Below are 15,971 nucleotides of genomic sequence, written 5' to 3'. Positions count from 1 at the left end.
GAATCAGTTGCCAAGCATCTGAATCTAAATCACAAGACCCTGGAGATGCTGCAACATTCCAGCTGATCAGCGCTTATTTTGGGCTCAGAAGTGAGCTGGATCAGCGCTGAGCTCCAGCTGGATCCTGGCGCTGATCCTGGTGCTTCCACTGAGCCTTGACAGCCCTGAAGAACGCTGATCCTGGCGCTTCCGCTGAGCCTTGCAGCTCCAGCCATCTCTCGCTCAGGCTTGTGCAGTGCTGCCACTGTTTCAGCTCATTCCCCTCCCCCCTACTTTTCTAGGATGGTCGTGTACCACCTGCCAGGTGGTACCCGTACCACTGGTTGAAAAGCCCTGATATAGTCCAAGGAGTTGAGCTGAACATGTAGGAATCATTATCTTCCACTCGTTTAATCTAGCTTGCTGTGATCCAAGGTGTTGATGTTCAATAGGAAGTCAAATGTCATTGTGGTAGCGTATTAATATGCACAGAGAAAATATAAGACACAATCCTTGTGGCTGGTAATAAGTCTCCCACAGAGCTCCAGTATATCTCAAGATAAGATTGGAAATATACAGGATTATGTTTCTTTTAATATTCTTCATAGTGCATTTATATGTGTATTAATATGTGAGCCTTAGCACTCCTCCAGCAATAAATATTTTATTTATTAATTTAATTTATATACTTTTGTTTATTTAATTTAATAGAACTTTTGTTTATTTATTTGTCTATTTTATTCATCACATTTCTATACTGCCCATCTCATCTAAGTGACAAAGATACAAAGACACCAGAAAAACATTTCTCAGGCTCCCATGAGAGAAAACATTATTCAAAAGGCACATTTGCTGGAAGAAATAAATTGGGAAGGAAATAAAATGGTATTATATCAGGATATCAGCCAAGCTACTTTATCAAAAAGAATGTTCAAACCCCACAGCTGACTAAAACAAGGAATAAGATAAATAGAGGGGAGAGTGGTGTGTGTGTGTGTGTGTGTGTGTGTGGTTATTCGGGCCTCAAGGAAATAAAATAATTTCTATTTTTTAAGAAATGGAACAGAATTTGGGGTGATCTGCAAAACCACCTGCACTGTTAACATAAAATTACCTTTGAACTCCTAAAAGACATATGCTATAGCTGTAATAAGGAAATGGAAAAGTTAGCAGAAACAATTAGGGGTATGATTCCTGTAAGCTCCCAAAATACATGTGGGGAAGGGGGAGAAACAAAAAGAACTCAGTTGTTTAGAGACAAATAAAATGTTCAGGAAGCTTTAATTTCTCAGCCTTAGGAAGAAGACAATGGCAAAGCACTTCTGAATAACCTTGCCAAGGAAACTGCTGGTACTTGTTCTGGTGTCTCTGAGAGAATTGGACAAGATTGAACAGAGGGGGTAGGGGGGAATTGCATAGAGCTTGTAATCATGACAAGTTTAGAGTATAAGAGCCATTCTCAGAAAACGCAAATAGCAGGAGAAAGAAACTAGTATACAAATGAAGGAGGAATAAGGAGGCAGCATTCTTTGGGTTGGCATGTAATAATCCCAGCATGTGCGTTAAATGACTTCAAAAAAGCATATGGACAACTGCAACCATGAAAATTCTTCACTTTGATCTATTAATGTTAAACCAGTTTTCCAAATAAGCTACAATAACAACAAACTTAAGGCAGATTGCATGGTACAAAACACAAGACACTCCACTCCGCTGACACATAGTTAAAAGATAAAACCTATTCAAAACACATATCAAAAAAAATCATTTTATTCAGAAAGCTAATATTTTTTGTCTTTTATCCTTTTGAATGTACACTTAATGTTTTGCCTATTTTTCAGTTTTGTTTGCAATGATATTTTTTTTTAGAAGAGATGGAAAAAATTATGAAGTAAGGCAATCTGTCATGGCCACAACTGTTTTCTGTATTTTTAACTACAAAGTAGACATTTAAGGCTTATATTCTGCCCTTTCTCGAAATCACTTTCACTGCAGAACGTACATTGAGGTCACAAAGATCTTGAGAAGATTCCCTATGGAAAAAAAAATAACAAAACCACCTTACAGAATTTAATTATCGCCCCATAATAAAGAATAACTGAGCGATATCTTGGAGATTGACTCTGAATTTGTTTCCGTTGGTATAGGTCAGGGGTCTTCAAGCTTGGCCCTTTTATGACTTGTGGACTTCAACTCCCAGAATTCCTCAGCCAGCATGGCTGGCTGAGGAATTCTGGGAGTTGAAGTCCACAACTCATAAAAGGGCCAAGTTTGAAGATCCCTGGTATAGGTATCCCCGCATCCTTTCTTTAAAATATCAGGAGCCTACATTATCGGTTTTGTTTGTTTTCCCCTAAAGAAGCACAACAAAGACGCCTTGCGCGCTACGGGAGAGGAAGGGGACGGGGAGCGTTTTGTTTCTTTGCGTTTCTCAGGAAGTCTCCCAAGTGGTAGATCGTCCCTTAGCCTTGACCTGCCCCGGAAGTGCTGCCACTGTTCCTATTCCGTCCCACTCCCGAACTCCTCTCTGGTTTCCCCGCCAGAGGCCAGCGGAAGAACCTGCCGGCAGGCCGGAAACAACGAAGGGCGGAGAGAAGGGGAGGTCCGCGCTCCATGCTCGCTCCCTCGCTGTGTTTGTCGGCGGGGGTGGGGGCGTTTGCGCGGCGACGACGACGACTTCCGGCGAAGGCTCCGAGTGTCGGTTGCTGCCGTCGTCGGGCCGTAGCGCCGGCAGCCCCTTTCCGCCCCGAGAGCACCCCTAAGGTCGTCCGCCGAGCCGGAGGGAGGGTCGAGCCATGTCGCGCAGGCGGCACAGGGACGAGAACGACGGTGAGCCGGAGGGGAGGGAAGCGGAGGGCGAAAGCCTTGCAAGGCCGCCTTCTCCTTGCGCCCGCGCCGTTGCTGCTCCGGAAGACCTTGGCGCTCTCCAGGTGCGCTTCTGGGGAGGAAGTGCGGTAAATCATGGGGGCCTCCCCCATAGCCTCGGTCCAGCTCAGGGGTAGGCAACCTCGGCTCTTTTATGACTCATGGACTTCAACTCCCAGAATTCCTGAGCCAGCATAGCTGGCTCAGGAATTCTGGGAGTTGAAGTCCATGAGTCATAAAAGAGCCGAGGTTGCCTACCCCTGGTCCAGCTGTTTGACAGTGCAGGTTTGCATCCCACCAGGCTCAAGGTTGACTCAGCCTTCCATCCTTCCGAGGTAGGTAAAATGAGGACCCAGATTGTTGGGGGCAATTAAGCTGACTTTGTAATAATGCCACTTGGGGTGTGTGTGAAAGCCCTAATAAGCAGGCATATACATAGAATGAAGGCTACTGCTAAGCTTGTAAGCCGCCCTGAGTCTTCGGAGAAGGGCGGGATATAAATGGAATTAAAATAAATTTTAAAAAAATCTTCTGTGCTTGGATTGGCCAAGTCAGAAGAAAAAAGCTCAGCTCGCTGGGTCCTGAGATCTGAAGTAGACATGCCACTGCTCTTCAATCGGGAGTTTCCAGGGTATCCCAAGATTTTGTCCTGGGGGAAAAAATCTTGGGTCTCCTTACGTTACAGGTAGTCCTCGACTTACGAGCAGAGTTGAGTCCCAACATTTCTGTTGAGACATTTTGTTCAGTGAGTTTTGCCCCATTTTACGACCTGCCTTGCTAGAGTGGTTCCGTTGAATCGCTGCAGTTGTTAAGTTAGGAACACGGTTGTTAAGTGAATCGAGCTTCCCCATGGACTTGGCCTGTCGGAAGGTCAGAAAAGATGATCACATGACCCTGGCACACTGCAGCCGTCATAAATATGAACCAGTTGCCCAGCATCTGAATTTTGATCATGTCTCTGTGGGGATGCTGTAAAGGTGGTAAGTGTGAAAAATGGTCATAAGTCACTTTTTTTCAGTGCTGTTGTAACTTCGAACACTAAACAAACTGTTGTAAGTCAAGGACTATCTGTAGTGAGATGGAAGAGATTATTTCCACCCAGGATTCTATTTGCATACAGTTTTAAAAAATAGCTAGATTAGTTAGTCCTTTGACAATATTTGTATCCAGGCTAATTCTGTAACATCAGAAACATGGATGCAAAGAATAAAAATATGTGGCAGCGTCCTGGGTGGATATGAAAGATTTTACTCTGGAATGGTTTAGAGGCCTTTTTTTACTTCTGTCTTACATCATCCCAGTTTCAGTTTTTTGAAATGTTTATATTTATTTATTTATTTATTTATTTTATTTTTGGGACTTATATGCCACCCTATCTCCCGAAGGACTCAGGGCGGCTAACAACAATAAAAAACAACAATACAAAAATTTAAAAAGAATTAAATAGCCCCAAAATAAATTAACTACACAGTTAAAAATTAAAACATACCGTATTTTCCGGCGTATAAGACGACTGGGCGTATAAGATGACCCCCCAACTTTTGAGATGATTTTCAGTCTTATAGGCCGGAAAATCGCAGGGCAGACTGCTCCTTAGCAGCTTGGGGAGTGCGCGCGTGTGCAGGACTGCCCTGCCGGCTCCCGCCAGACGCTCTTCCCTCTTGAGGCAGCATCGCTCCCTGGCTCCTAAGGAGTCCTCGGGGATGCTGCCTCAAGAGGGAAGAGCGTCGGACGGGAGCCGGCAGGGAAGTCCTGTGAGGGTTTGCGAGACAACCAGCAGCTGCCGACCCGAATTATTTCCTGATGAAGACAGAACAAACCCCCAAAGTGGCAACAATGGGCACTTCTCTTGAAATGACCATAATACAACGGCCAATACCAAGTATGCGCGGGGGGAGGAGAGGAGAGGAGAGATAAAGAATGGAAGCCGAGCGTTTGTCTAGAGCTTAAAGCTTCTTAGGAAAAGAGGGGAGAGCCTCTCGCCGAGGACACGACGGCAGCGCCCTCTCACCTTCCAGCGTACAGGCATGACTCTTCGCCTGCCTGGAACTAGACGTGGACAGCGAAAACGTGCAAGTCTTCTAAGGGGAGAGAAAAGGCGGTTGCGGTGGAAGCAGAGAAGGACGCAACAACTGTAAACAGGCGTTTCCTTGACAAAAAGCCCCGCGGCCTGCTTGGCTCCGGCCTTCGGGCGCCTGCGCGAGAAGTCACCAATCAGAGCCTGCACGCGCGTTTGCCTTCGATGCCCCTCTGACTCTTCCCTTTCCAACTGCCGGCGGGCTTACTTGAGCAGGAGCGCTTTCTTTGCTAGCGGGGGAAGAGTAGTCGCGCGTCCGAGGGGAGAGGGAGGGGTTAATGTTGCTCTCTTCCCTCTTGGAGAGATCTCTATAATCGTTGTTGAATTCCTCCTTTGGGTGCTTGTAACTGCTGTAGGATAAGGTGGGTTTATGTTTATACGAAGATTCGTGTCCAAATAAACCATTGGTGAATGGGATGACCTTTCGATACTTACCCCTCCCCCCCAAACAGATTGTTGAAATAAAATGAGGCAGAGACGAGCATCACTCCGGGTGCCTTAATGTGTAATTAATACCGCTTCCCTTCCATGTTGCTTAGCCTTAATTCATGAAGCAAAGGAGGATTTGGAGAATTGGAAAGGAGGACGAATGGGGGCAATGCAGGACAGTTGAGGCAGCATCCCCGAGGACTCCTTAGGAGCCAGGGAGCGATGCTGCCTCAAGAGGGAAGAGCCTCGGGCGGGAGCTGGCAGGGCAGTCCTGCACACGCGCGCACTCCCCAGCTGCTAAGGAGCAGCCGGGGAGTGCGCGCGTGCGCAGGACTGCCCTGCCGGCTCCCACCAGACGCTGATTTTCCAGCGTATAAGACGACTGGGTGTATAAGACGACCCCCCAACTTTTGAGGTGATTTTCATGGGTTAAAAAGTCGTCTTATACGCCAGAAAATACGGTATTTAAAAACCCATCGTCAATCCAGGTCAGCCTGATGGAAGAGGAAAGTTTTGAGGTCGCGGCGAAAGGACCGGAGGTCCGGGGCCATCCGAAGCTCAAGGGGGAGTTGGTTCCAAAGGGCTGGTGCTCCCACAGAGAAGGCCCTCCCCCTGGGGGTCGCCAGCCGACATTGTCTGGCCGACGGCACCCTTAGGAGACCCTCTCTGTGTGAGCGCACTGGGCGATGGGAAGTTGTCCCCGGAAGCAGACGGTCCTGCAAATATCCCGGGCGTAAGCCATGTAGGGCTTTAAAGGTAAGTACCAGCACCTTAAATCTCGCCCGGAAGACAACTGGTAGCCAATGTAGCTCACGCAGGAGGGGTGTAATATGGGAGTATCGGGATGCTCCCATCACTACCCGCGCGGCCGCATTCTGCACCAGCTGAAGCCTCCGGGTGGTCTTCAAGGGCAGCCCCATGTAGAGAGCATTGCAGTAATCTATCCGAGAGGTAACGAGTGCATGCGTGACCGTACGTAGGGCATCTCGGTCCAGATAGGGGTGCAACTGGCGCACCAGGCAAACCTGGGCAAATGCCCCCCTGGCCACGACTCCAATATGATCTTCAAAACTGAGTCGTGAGTCCAGGAGGACGCCTAAATTGCGTGCCTTATCAACGGGAGGCAACACCTCTTCTCCCATAACCAAAGATGGAACCTCTTGGACAAGTCGAGATGCCGGTACGTAGATCCACTCAGTTTTGGCCGGGTTGAGCTGGAGCCTGTTCTTCCCCATTATATGTGCAAATAGATGTCACTGTTCCAGTGCAGAAAATCCATTGCAGGTTTCCATATGAGATTAGGAACAAAAAACAATTATGTTTAGTCACACAGGCAGATGTTTAGACTGAATTTGCCATTTTTGTCCTCTTACTGACTCTTCCCAAGAACCTGTTTGCTTAATAATACTAAAAGGTATCATCACAAACTATAAGCTATTCCATGTAAAACTGCTTTTTGTAATTGACCAATGGAGATTTTGTCAGTATTAAACTGGTGCGCCAGATATTTTAAAATTGCATCCAAGTTTCCTATTGTTAGTACCAGCTTTGCTTTCTTTTGCCATAGTCATTCTACTTGTGTTGCAGGTCTTTTTTTTAATTTTCTCAGTTTCTTTATGTATTGCAGTGTCCAGTACCCAAACATTTTGTCTTATCAACAACTGTTAAGTCTGGGTTATTGTATGGCAGTTGTTACGGTTGGTTGCACAGTCAGCCAGATGCTTAGATTGGTTGTTATTATTACAGACTTTTGAGCCTGGGATTATTAATGTGAATATTCTGGGAAAAAATTGAACTGGGGAGAAAAATTGCTTAAGAGAAATAAATTTTTATTGCACAATTTTCTAATCAACTATATATACATTTCTTTCCCAATTGATAAGCCCCTTTGGTGGAAGTACACAGTTTTATACTATTGTAACAATAAGTATGTTAGTGTCACAGATCTAACTGTCCACACCTTCAACAGACACTCTAGGTTTGAGAATCAAAGAAAGGAATAACCTTTAGTATATAATGGCAGCCAGAGGCCATATTTCACACACTGGTTCTTCCTAGTGTGGGAAGTCAGCCCCCCAGAGAAGGAAATAATAAAAGGGCAGGAAAATATATTTCCTCAAAGGATCTTGGAAGAGGCAGGAAATCAGGCTCAAATCAGGCTCAAGGTCTGCCAGACCATCTTCCTGTCTAGCTCACCTCTTCAATAAACTACAACCTTCTTCCTAAAGCAGTCGCCATGTTTGTTCCCAGCCTGGACTGAACCACAATGAAGACTTTTCTTCCAACACTGGCATTTGGATCATGATTTCTTATACAATTGATTTTCTGGCATTAGTTATGAAGAGGAGAACAGACACTTCCATTTCTGAGCACATTTTAGGATTATATCTAAACTTAACTTTCATTCCCAAGTGAGTACAGCCATAATTTGTTGTTGGCCCTTTTTGCAACTGTGTGTTGGTGCTTTGTAGTACCCATGTTCAATTGTTAGCACTCCCTTCTCTTAAGTACGCACATACAACCTGACATGGAAATGAATTGCAAGACAGATAACAGCATAACTATTCCTGTAGTACCAGTAGTAGACCTGTTGTTGTTTTTTTGTTTTCTTCAGTTCTTTCTGGATGTGGGTGGCATAGCTGATTTTTCAAAACAAATGAGCTGAATGAAAGAGTTTGATTTTCCATCCCATTTTATGGTTGAGATCCAAGGAGGCCATTGTGTACTTGCGAATAATTGCAAAAAAAGTTGGCAAAATCACAAGTTTGGTTAAGCCTTCTCCCACTTAATCAGCTATATAAAGGTAGCAGATTCTATAGACAGAGCAGAATTGTATGTACCTAGATATCTTCAGGGCATCTCATGGATAAGTTGATACTAATTTCAGGTTTATTTGGTCCAAGGTAAGGTATCGCCTTTTGTAGGGAGGAAATGCATAATATATATCATGTGGCTAGATATTCATAGTATAAAACCTGGGCATATTACTCATAAATAATGAGATAACCAAGAAAGTCAGCTTCTGACCATAGAGCCAGATGGTAAATTTTCCCAACTTGTCAAACCTATGAAGATGTTGCTAAAATGAAGGGAAAATATCTTTGTTGTTTTCTGAGAACTTATTTAAGTTACAGCCCTTGTGCCAAAAAGCTGGATGAGTCGTAAAAGAGCCGAGGTTGCCTACCCCTAGCCTAGACTAATCCCTGCAGTTTTCTTGGCAAGAGTTTTTTTCAGAATGATTTGCCATTGCCTCCCTCTTAGGGCAAAGAGAAAGTGACTGTCCCAAGTTTGCTCAGCTGGTTTTATACCTAAAGCAGAACTTCTGTACAATTCATAGTCTTCCAGTTTCTAACCTGATGCCTTAACCATTATACTAGGCAATCTAGGCAATCTCTGAGAATCATATACGATTGGGTGGAAGAAAAAAAACAATTAGCACTGTTAGACTGCAAATGAAATGTGGGTAGAATCCATGTGATTCACATGGGTTGCCTCATTTGTTACACAGATATAGCGGAAGACTAAGGGATCTTGGCAGCTAGCGTTTTCCTTTCCAGGTGGCTAGACTGATTAAAATTTTACATGTCCTACTTAGCTGTTGGACCTTGAAATGAAAAGCCATACAAATACTTGCATATTCCTCGATGCTTTCTTGTAAACAGAGAACTTTAAAGTGTGTTACAGATAGTCCTCGACTTACAACAGTTCGTTTAGTGATCCGTCAAAGTTTCAAAAAAGTGACTTGTGACTAGTTTTCACACTTAACCTTTGTAGCATCCCGGTGGTCATGTGATCAAAATTCAGATGCTTGGCAATCGACTTATATTTATGACGGTTACAGTGACCCAGGGTCATGGGGTTCCCTTTTGCAACTTGCTGACATGCAAAGTCAGTGGGGAAGCCAGATTCACTTAACAACAGTGTGACCAATTTGACAACTACAATGATTCACTTAACAACTGTGGGAAGAAAAGTCGTAAAATGGGGACAAACTCACTTGACAAATGTTTCACTTACCAACAGAAATGTTGGGCTCAATTGTGGTCGTAAGTCGAGGACTACCTGTATATAGGTTTAGATATTCTTCCATTTTCACCTTAGCTTGACTGGGTTTTGGCTCCTTTTCTCCTAGCATTAAACCAAATTATGAGAGCTGTGAATGGTTCCTTAGCTTGTATTGGCTTGCTTAATTGTGCGCACGCACATGCACACACACGCACGCACACACACACACACACAAGAAATCTCCTTTTTCTTTGGAGTGTGTTATTTTATATGACTGGCACAAAATGTGTTGGTTTTTACTTTGGCTTTACATTTTAAAAAAAATTAGCTTGACTTGGTTTTAGGAGATCTTTTCCTGTGAATTACTCCTTTTGTAAAATTTTGTTTCTTTGTTTCCCCAGTCTGGGATTTGATTCCTCCTTCAAAAATGTAGAATACATAGAATTAGAAGGGGACATCATGGTGGCCACCCATCTACCTTCCGCCACTTCATTTTAAATAATAATAATAATAATAATAATAATAATAATAATAATAATAATAATAATAATAATAATAATAATAATAATAATACTCTGACTTGTACTTTGATTTGTTCAATATTTCTTACCTCTTCAGTTGAAAGGATTCTGATGCAGCTTATTATAGGTCAATTAAAGAAAAATAAAGGAACAATTGGTTCTTGTTTTCATCTGTGTAAAAAGATGGAGGGGGAGGAAAACAACAGACTTCTGTTATTATTAATTAACAAATTATTCTAGTCAAGATTCCAAAGGACAAAACTGTGCAACTGAACTGTGGGGGAAAAAAATCTTTTTTTTTCTAGGTAAACAATGGAATCATTGCAATGTACCATCAGATAATATGTCATTTTACTGGAATAAATTGTGGAAATATGTTTGAATCTTACTACTGTATTATAATTGAGACAGCCTCTCACACTTTACTGGCACCTCATTTTTCCTCCTGAAACGGTGTTTCTATTTTGTCTCACTGAAATAGAACTACCGTACAAGAAGAGGAAAGTATCTATTGCAGAACGATTGGAATCTCTAATAAGCAAAGTGGGAGAAAAGGTATGGAAGACTAGCATCTTCATATTTTTGTGGTTTCTTTATTGAGCACAATACAAATACTGAAATTTTGAATGGATGGATGAATAATGTTCTGTTTCAGCAGTCAATTCCACTCTACTTGATTTTTCAGTTTTCTAATTAATAGTAAGAAAACATTACAGTGATATCACAATACTCAGCGTTAATTGGTTCCGGGAGGCATGATGAGTACCCAACAAATTTTTCCCCATAAGGATTAATGTAGCGAGTCACAAGGCAGCTGACACTGACAGGTTCTAGCTTGTGTATTGAGTACCAAACAAATCATGAATAAAGGTAAAGGTAAAGGTTCCCCCGCACATGCATGCTAGTCGTTTCCGACTCTAGGGGCCGGTGCTCATCTCTGTTTCAAAGCCGAAGAGCCAGCGCTTGTCCGAGGACGTCTCCGTGGTCATGTGGCCGGCATGACTAGACGCCAAAGGCGCACGGAACGCTGTTACCTTCCCACCGTAGTGGTCCCTATTTTTCTACTTGCATTTTTACGTGCTTTTGAACTGCTAGGTTGGCAGAATCTGGGACGAGTAACAGGCGCTCACTCTGCTACGCGGCACTCGGGATTCGACCCGCCAAACTGCCGACCTTCTGATCGACAAGCTCAGCGTCCTAACCCACTGAGCCACCGTGTCCCTTAATGATGAATACTGGGACAAAATTTTCACATCAAAATGTGTTGAGTACCAAATTTGATGAGTTTCAAAGCAGTTGAGTACCAAGGTAGTGTTGTACGTGGCTGCTACGTTGATCAGTTGTTCCTTTTGGACTGATTAGAGTTTTTCAGTATTTTTATATTAGAAACACTCAATCATATAGTTATTACTCTGTGGCCTTGTTAGACTGTAGTCCTCTCAATGCTCACTGTATATGAATTTCTATTAATAATGCACTTTATCCGTGTAAAATCTCAATAATTATACGTTTTGCTTCAGTGGAGAAAAAATAGTGACTTAAAATAGCCCATAAAACGAAAAGAAACAGAATATGACACGGAGCATTGTGCCAGCATTTACTAGTGAGAATAAGGAAATGAAAATAGCGTCTACTTGTTGACCAACCAAACACTAAATACTGCGTGTTTCCATTAGGCAAAAAATTAAATATAAAGTAATAATCAGCAAGGCAAATAAATCTGCTATTATATTTAGTGCAATTAAAGTTTTTAATTTATTGAAGTATTTATTGAAATTGCTGTGAGATCATTTTGTTGAAACACAATGAACTCATTCCTGAAGTGGATAACACTAAGCTACAAGACTAAAATAAAAATGTGTAAATCAACTTACAGTTATGAAATTTCATTTCCACATTTTTGCTACACAGAGGAATTACTGCTGTTTTTGAAATATGTAAAAATAATGTATAAGGCAGGGGTCAGCAACCTGAAACAGTGAAAGAGCCACTCGGAACCGGTTCCCTCACAAAAGTATAAACTGCACATGCACAGAACAGGGTTTGACTGAAGAGTGCAGCCAAGGCGAGATATGCACCTACCCTGCATATTTGAATTGATTGGTTGAACTTTTTTAGTCCCACTTTTTTTTCTTTTGGACTGCACATGGCAGAGGACTGGGAGCCGCAGGAGACGGCTGAAAGAGCCGCATGCGGCTCCAGAGCCGCAGGTTGCAGACCTGTGGTATAAGGTCACAGTGGTATGAATATTAGCCATTCAATTCCATGGCACTGCAGCTATTGTTTATCATCACTATTGATAAAATATGTGGTGATTATATTAATATCTTTACATTTCCTTAATAAAGGAATTTTATTTTAATGCACAGTTTAACAAGTTACACTTGTATGACTTTTAACTATGAATAAGGGTAACTTGAGTTCATCAAAGTTTGCTGATCAGTTTATCAAGTACCAATGAAAAGGAATCTTTATTTCTCATTATTCAGAGCCAGCGTCTGTGCAGGGTGGCCTTCAGAAATATTAAAGATGAAGCCATTTTCCCTAAGAACAGAAGGGAGCTAATTTTTTGGGTGCCCAACCTCAGAGCACTTATTTTTTCTTAACCATTGGAACTAGGAAAGAAATGCACACATTTTATATTATATATTAAGCATGAGCAAATTTTTATTTATTCACTGGTCAAATGACATATTCACTAAAGGGCAATATGTCAAGTTGAAGGGATGTGCTTCCTTTTCTATTACTTCCTCCTTGAAAGAATTTTCTACAACTGGGGCAATAGCTTCACAAGCTTAACGTGTGATGAGGTGACCCCTCCAGGGGTCATGTAGTCCCACATCTTAAGTTCAGAGCCCTTCCAAGATTAAATTTTAATGAGATGCTACTTCATTATTTTTTTTAAAAGAAGCATCCCAAGAACTTGATGCAATCATTTTTTCTAAGAAAACCTTCATCTCCTTAAATGTGGGAGAAGTAGAATTCCAAAACTTTCTGGTGACATGGCAGAATCACTGCCGTAGCCACTACAGTCCAGGGAAGGAAAGAAAATCTTGATATAATATGCTTAATAATGATTTCTTAAATATTTTATTCCCTTCAGAGTCTTTTCTCTTTGGAAAGTAGAATAGAAGGCTTGGCTGGAGTTTTGGAGGCAGATCTACCAAACTACAAAAGCAAAATACTGAAACTCCTTTGCACAGTGTATGTATGCAAAAGATTTATGGATTTAGGTGATAATACAGTACTTAACAGTAAAGGTTTTTAAATATCTACTTTTGTAAAAAGGTCACCTTTCCAAAACATTTTATTGTATATATTGTATGCCTGCATATTTTATCCTGTTTAAAGCATTTTTGAAACTTGGATGCAATATGGATAATTAGGAAGGAGAGCAGAGAAGGAGCAGCAGTGTCAAAATGATTCCCTATTGCTGATCATTCGGGCTCAGTAACAGCAATACAATTCTCTTAATTGTCTTCTGCAGCAATACGTTGAGATGCGATTCGCAGTGCAAGCTTGCTCTGGACTTTTCATAAGAGTTCAAAGAAAGGATTACATTTTTGTCTGATTTGTTGCTCATTACATCTTCTCCTTTCAACTAATGACCTCCTTTGCAAGGAACATATTGCCTTCTCATTCTGAAACTGAATTAAACTTGGGATTGGGGGACAACATCAGAACAATGGAGGATTATGCATATTACGTATGATTTGAGTTTGATTTTCCAGTTGGAATTGCAGTATTAACATTGGATGAAAACTGAATTGACTCTAGCAGTATCTTTATTTTTAATGGGGTATACTGCTTCTTCTCAAAAGGTACGCATCCCAAATAGCTTGAATTAACTATAGATAGGAGTAATGAGATCACAGTTTTGATCAGAGTTATTGTCTGATACTACTTTCTCTCTCTTTTGTGAAAAAAACTTCAGTGCACGTCTGTTACCACAGAAGATGACCATTTACACAACTCTTGTTGGCTTGCTGAATGCGAGAAACTACAATTTTGGTGGAGAGTTTGTAGAAGCGATGATACGTCAACTGAAAGAATGTTTGAAAGCCAACCTATACAATGAAGCTGTCTGTTTAGTAAGTTGTTTTCATACCTTAAGAACTTTTGCACATTACCTTCGACATATATCCACAACTGAGACTAGAATTTCACTCATCACATTCTCAAGTGAATCATTTGATGTGATGATTTATTAAAACATTAACAGAATCAGGACTGGAGGTTAAACATATAAAGAACGGTTGCTGGAATTGGGTATGTCTAGTTTAATGAAGAGAAGGATTAGGGGGTTGACATGATAGTAGTGTTTCAATATCTCAGGGACTGCCACAAAGAAGAGGGAGTCAAGCTATTCTCCAAAGCGCCCGAAGGCAGGACAGGAAGCCATGGATGGAAACTAATCAAAGAGAGAAGCAACCTAGAACTAAGGAGGAATTTCCTGACAGTTAGAACAGTTAATCAGTGGAACAACTTGCCTCCAGAAGTTGTGAGTGCTCCAACACTGGAAGTTTTTAAGAAGAGATTGGACAATCATTTTTACCTTAGCTATTAAGCAAATCATATGGTCATTAAGCAAATTGTGTGGTTAACTGAAACCAGATTTCCCAATTAATATTGCTTGTTGGAAAGTGGCTAGGGAGATTACAACTTGCAATCACGTGACTGCAAGGTGTTGCAGCTGGTTGAAGATGTGAACTGATTGTCAAGTGCCCCAGTTGCAATCCTGTCATCAGCGTGAGGATAAATGGCAAATCCCTTTTTCCAAGGCCATCATGATTTTAAAATATCATTAAACAATTATAAGTCAAGGGCTACCTATAGTTAGATTGGTTTTCAGTAAATTTGAAGAGCTCTCCATGTGGGCTGTAAAGGTAAAAAAATGTAAATTCATGTAATCATACAATACAGGGAGTCCTTGACTCACGACCACAATTGAGCCCAATTTTTTTGTTGTTAAGTGAGACATTTGTTGTGGGTTTTGCCCCATTTTACGACCTTTCTTGCCACAGTTGTTAAATGAATCATTGCAGTTGGTAAGTTAGTAGCCCAGTTGATAAGTGCATCTGGCTTCCCCATTGACCTTGCTTGTCGGAAGGTCAACAGTCATACATATGAACCAGTTGCCAAGCATCTGAATTTTGATCATGTGACCATGGGGATGCTGCAAAGGTGGTAACTTTGAAAAACCATCATAAGTCGCATTTTCAGTGCCCTTGTAACTTTGCACGGTCATTAAATGAACTGTTGTAAGTTGAGGACTACCTGTACACCCATCCAAAGCTTTCCATTGGCTTATTTCTTCCGACTTTGTCACAGCAGCTCTGTAATGTGAACGGTGCCAGTTTTTGCAATCTCCTGATCTAGACTTTTGTTACTTCGATAATAAACCAAGTTTAAATGTCTATTCAGTTGTGTCTTGGCCCTGGGATTCCTCTTACCCCACTAAAAGATGCTGAAGCAGATACAGCCTAGGCTTCTGCAAGGTTCTTACTTGGCCTTATGAGAACTCTTGCTGATCCATGCTTGGGGGAAATACAGAACCGATAATTGGCAAAATGTTCTCTTTCTCCAGGTGCGCTTTCTTTCTGATCTTGTGAATTGTCACGTAATAGCTGCTCCCTCAATGGTGGCCATGTTTGAGAGTTTCGTTAATGTGACGCAAGAGGAGGATGTACCTCAGGTAAACAATAATACTTTTATTTCATAGGTAGAGAACTAAATTGCTGAAATTTGTTACTGTGATTATTTTACTTTTTTGTAATGTGTCCCAAAGGTGCTTCCCCCCCCCCAAAAAAAAAGACAAGTGGACTTTGTTTTTCCTTGAAGACTCTTCACTTTTCATCCAAGAAACCTCTTCAGCCAGAACTGAAGAATCTTTTAGTCACCTTTTTTTTGGGGGGGGGGGAGAAACACCTTTGGGACAACCATGACTTGGATGACAGAGAAACTCCATAGACGTTTTTTGTAATGGCAAGCTTCTTCTCAACTTGTTTTGCAAAACAAAAGCCTGAATAGTAAGCTGTAACATTTGGCCGTATGCCTTCTGGTACATTGTCACAGGCCTCCGTGGCCTTCAGGAG

At 41.8% G+C, this 15,971-nt stretch overlaps 1 protein-coding gene across 2 annotated transcripts in view; it reads left to right on the top strand.

The window, feature by feature from the left end:
- Positions 1-2,549: 2,549 nt before the first annotated feature.
- LOC310634277 (nuclear cap-binding protein subunit 1-like) overlaps positions 2,550-15,971 on the top strand; it is a 41,547-nt gene continuing 28,125 nt past the window's right edge. Inside the window, exons 1-5 of one of the 2 annotated variants that reach the window (XM_083352496.1) lie at positions 2,550-2,808; positions 10,358-10,431; positions 12,980-13,080; positions 13,811-13,967; positions 15,464-15,571. In XM_083352496.1, the coding sequence (XP_083208622.1) occupies positions 2,775-2,808; positions 10,358-10,431; positions 12,980-13,080; positions 13,811-13,967; positions 15,464-15,571 (474 nt within the window). In that variant the 5' untranslated portion in view covers positions 2,550-2,774. Of the gene's footprint in view, positions 2,809-10,357; positions 10,432-12,979; positions 13,081-13,363; positions 13,698-13,810; positions 13,968-15,463; positions 15,572-15,971 lie in introns of those variants that run through there. The other variant, XM_083352497.1, reaches the window with a different exon arrangement.

This window comes from Vipera ursinii, assembly GCF_947247035.1.
Source record: "Vipera ursinii genome assembly, chromosome: 2".
In the NCBI taxonomy this organism is placed as follows: Eukaryota; Metazoa; Chordata; class Lepidosauria; order Squamata; family Viperidae; genus Vipera; species Vipera ursinii.
This window is presented reverse-complemented; position numbering and strand designations above follow the sequence as displayed.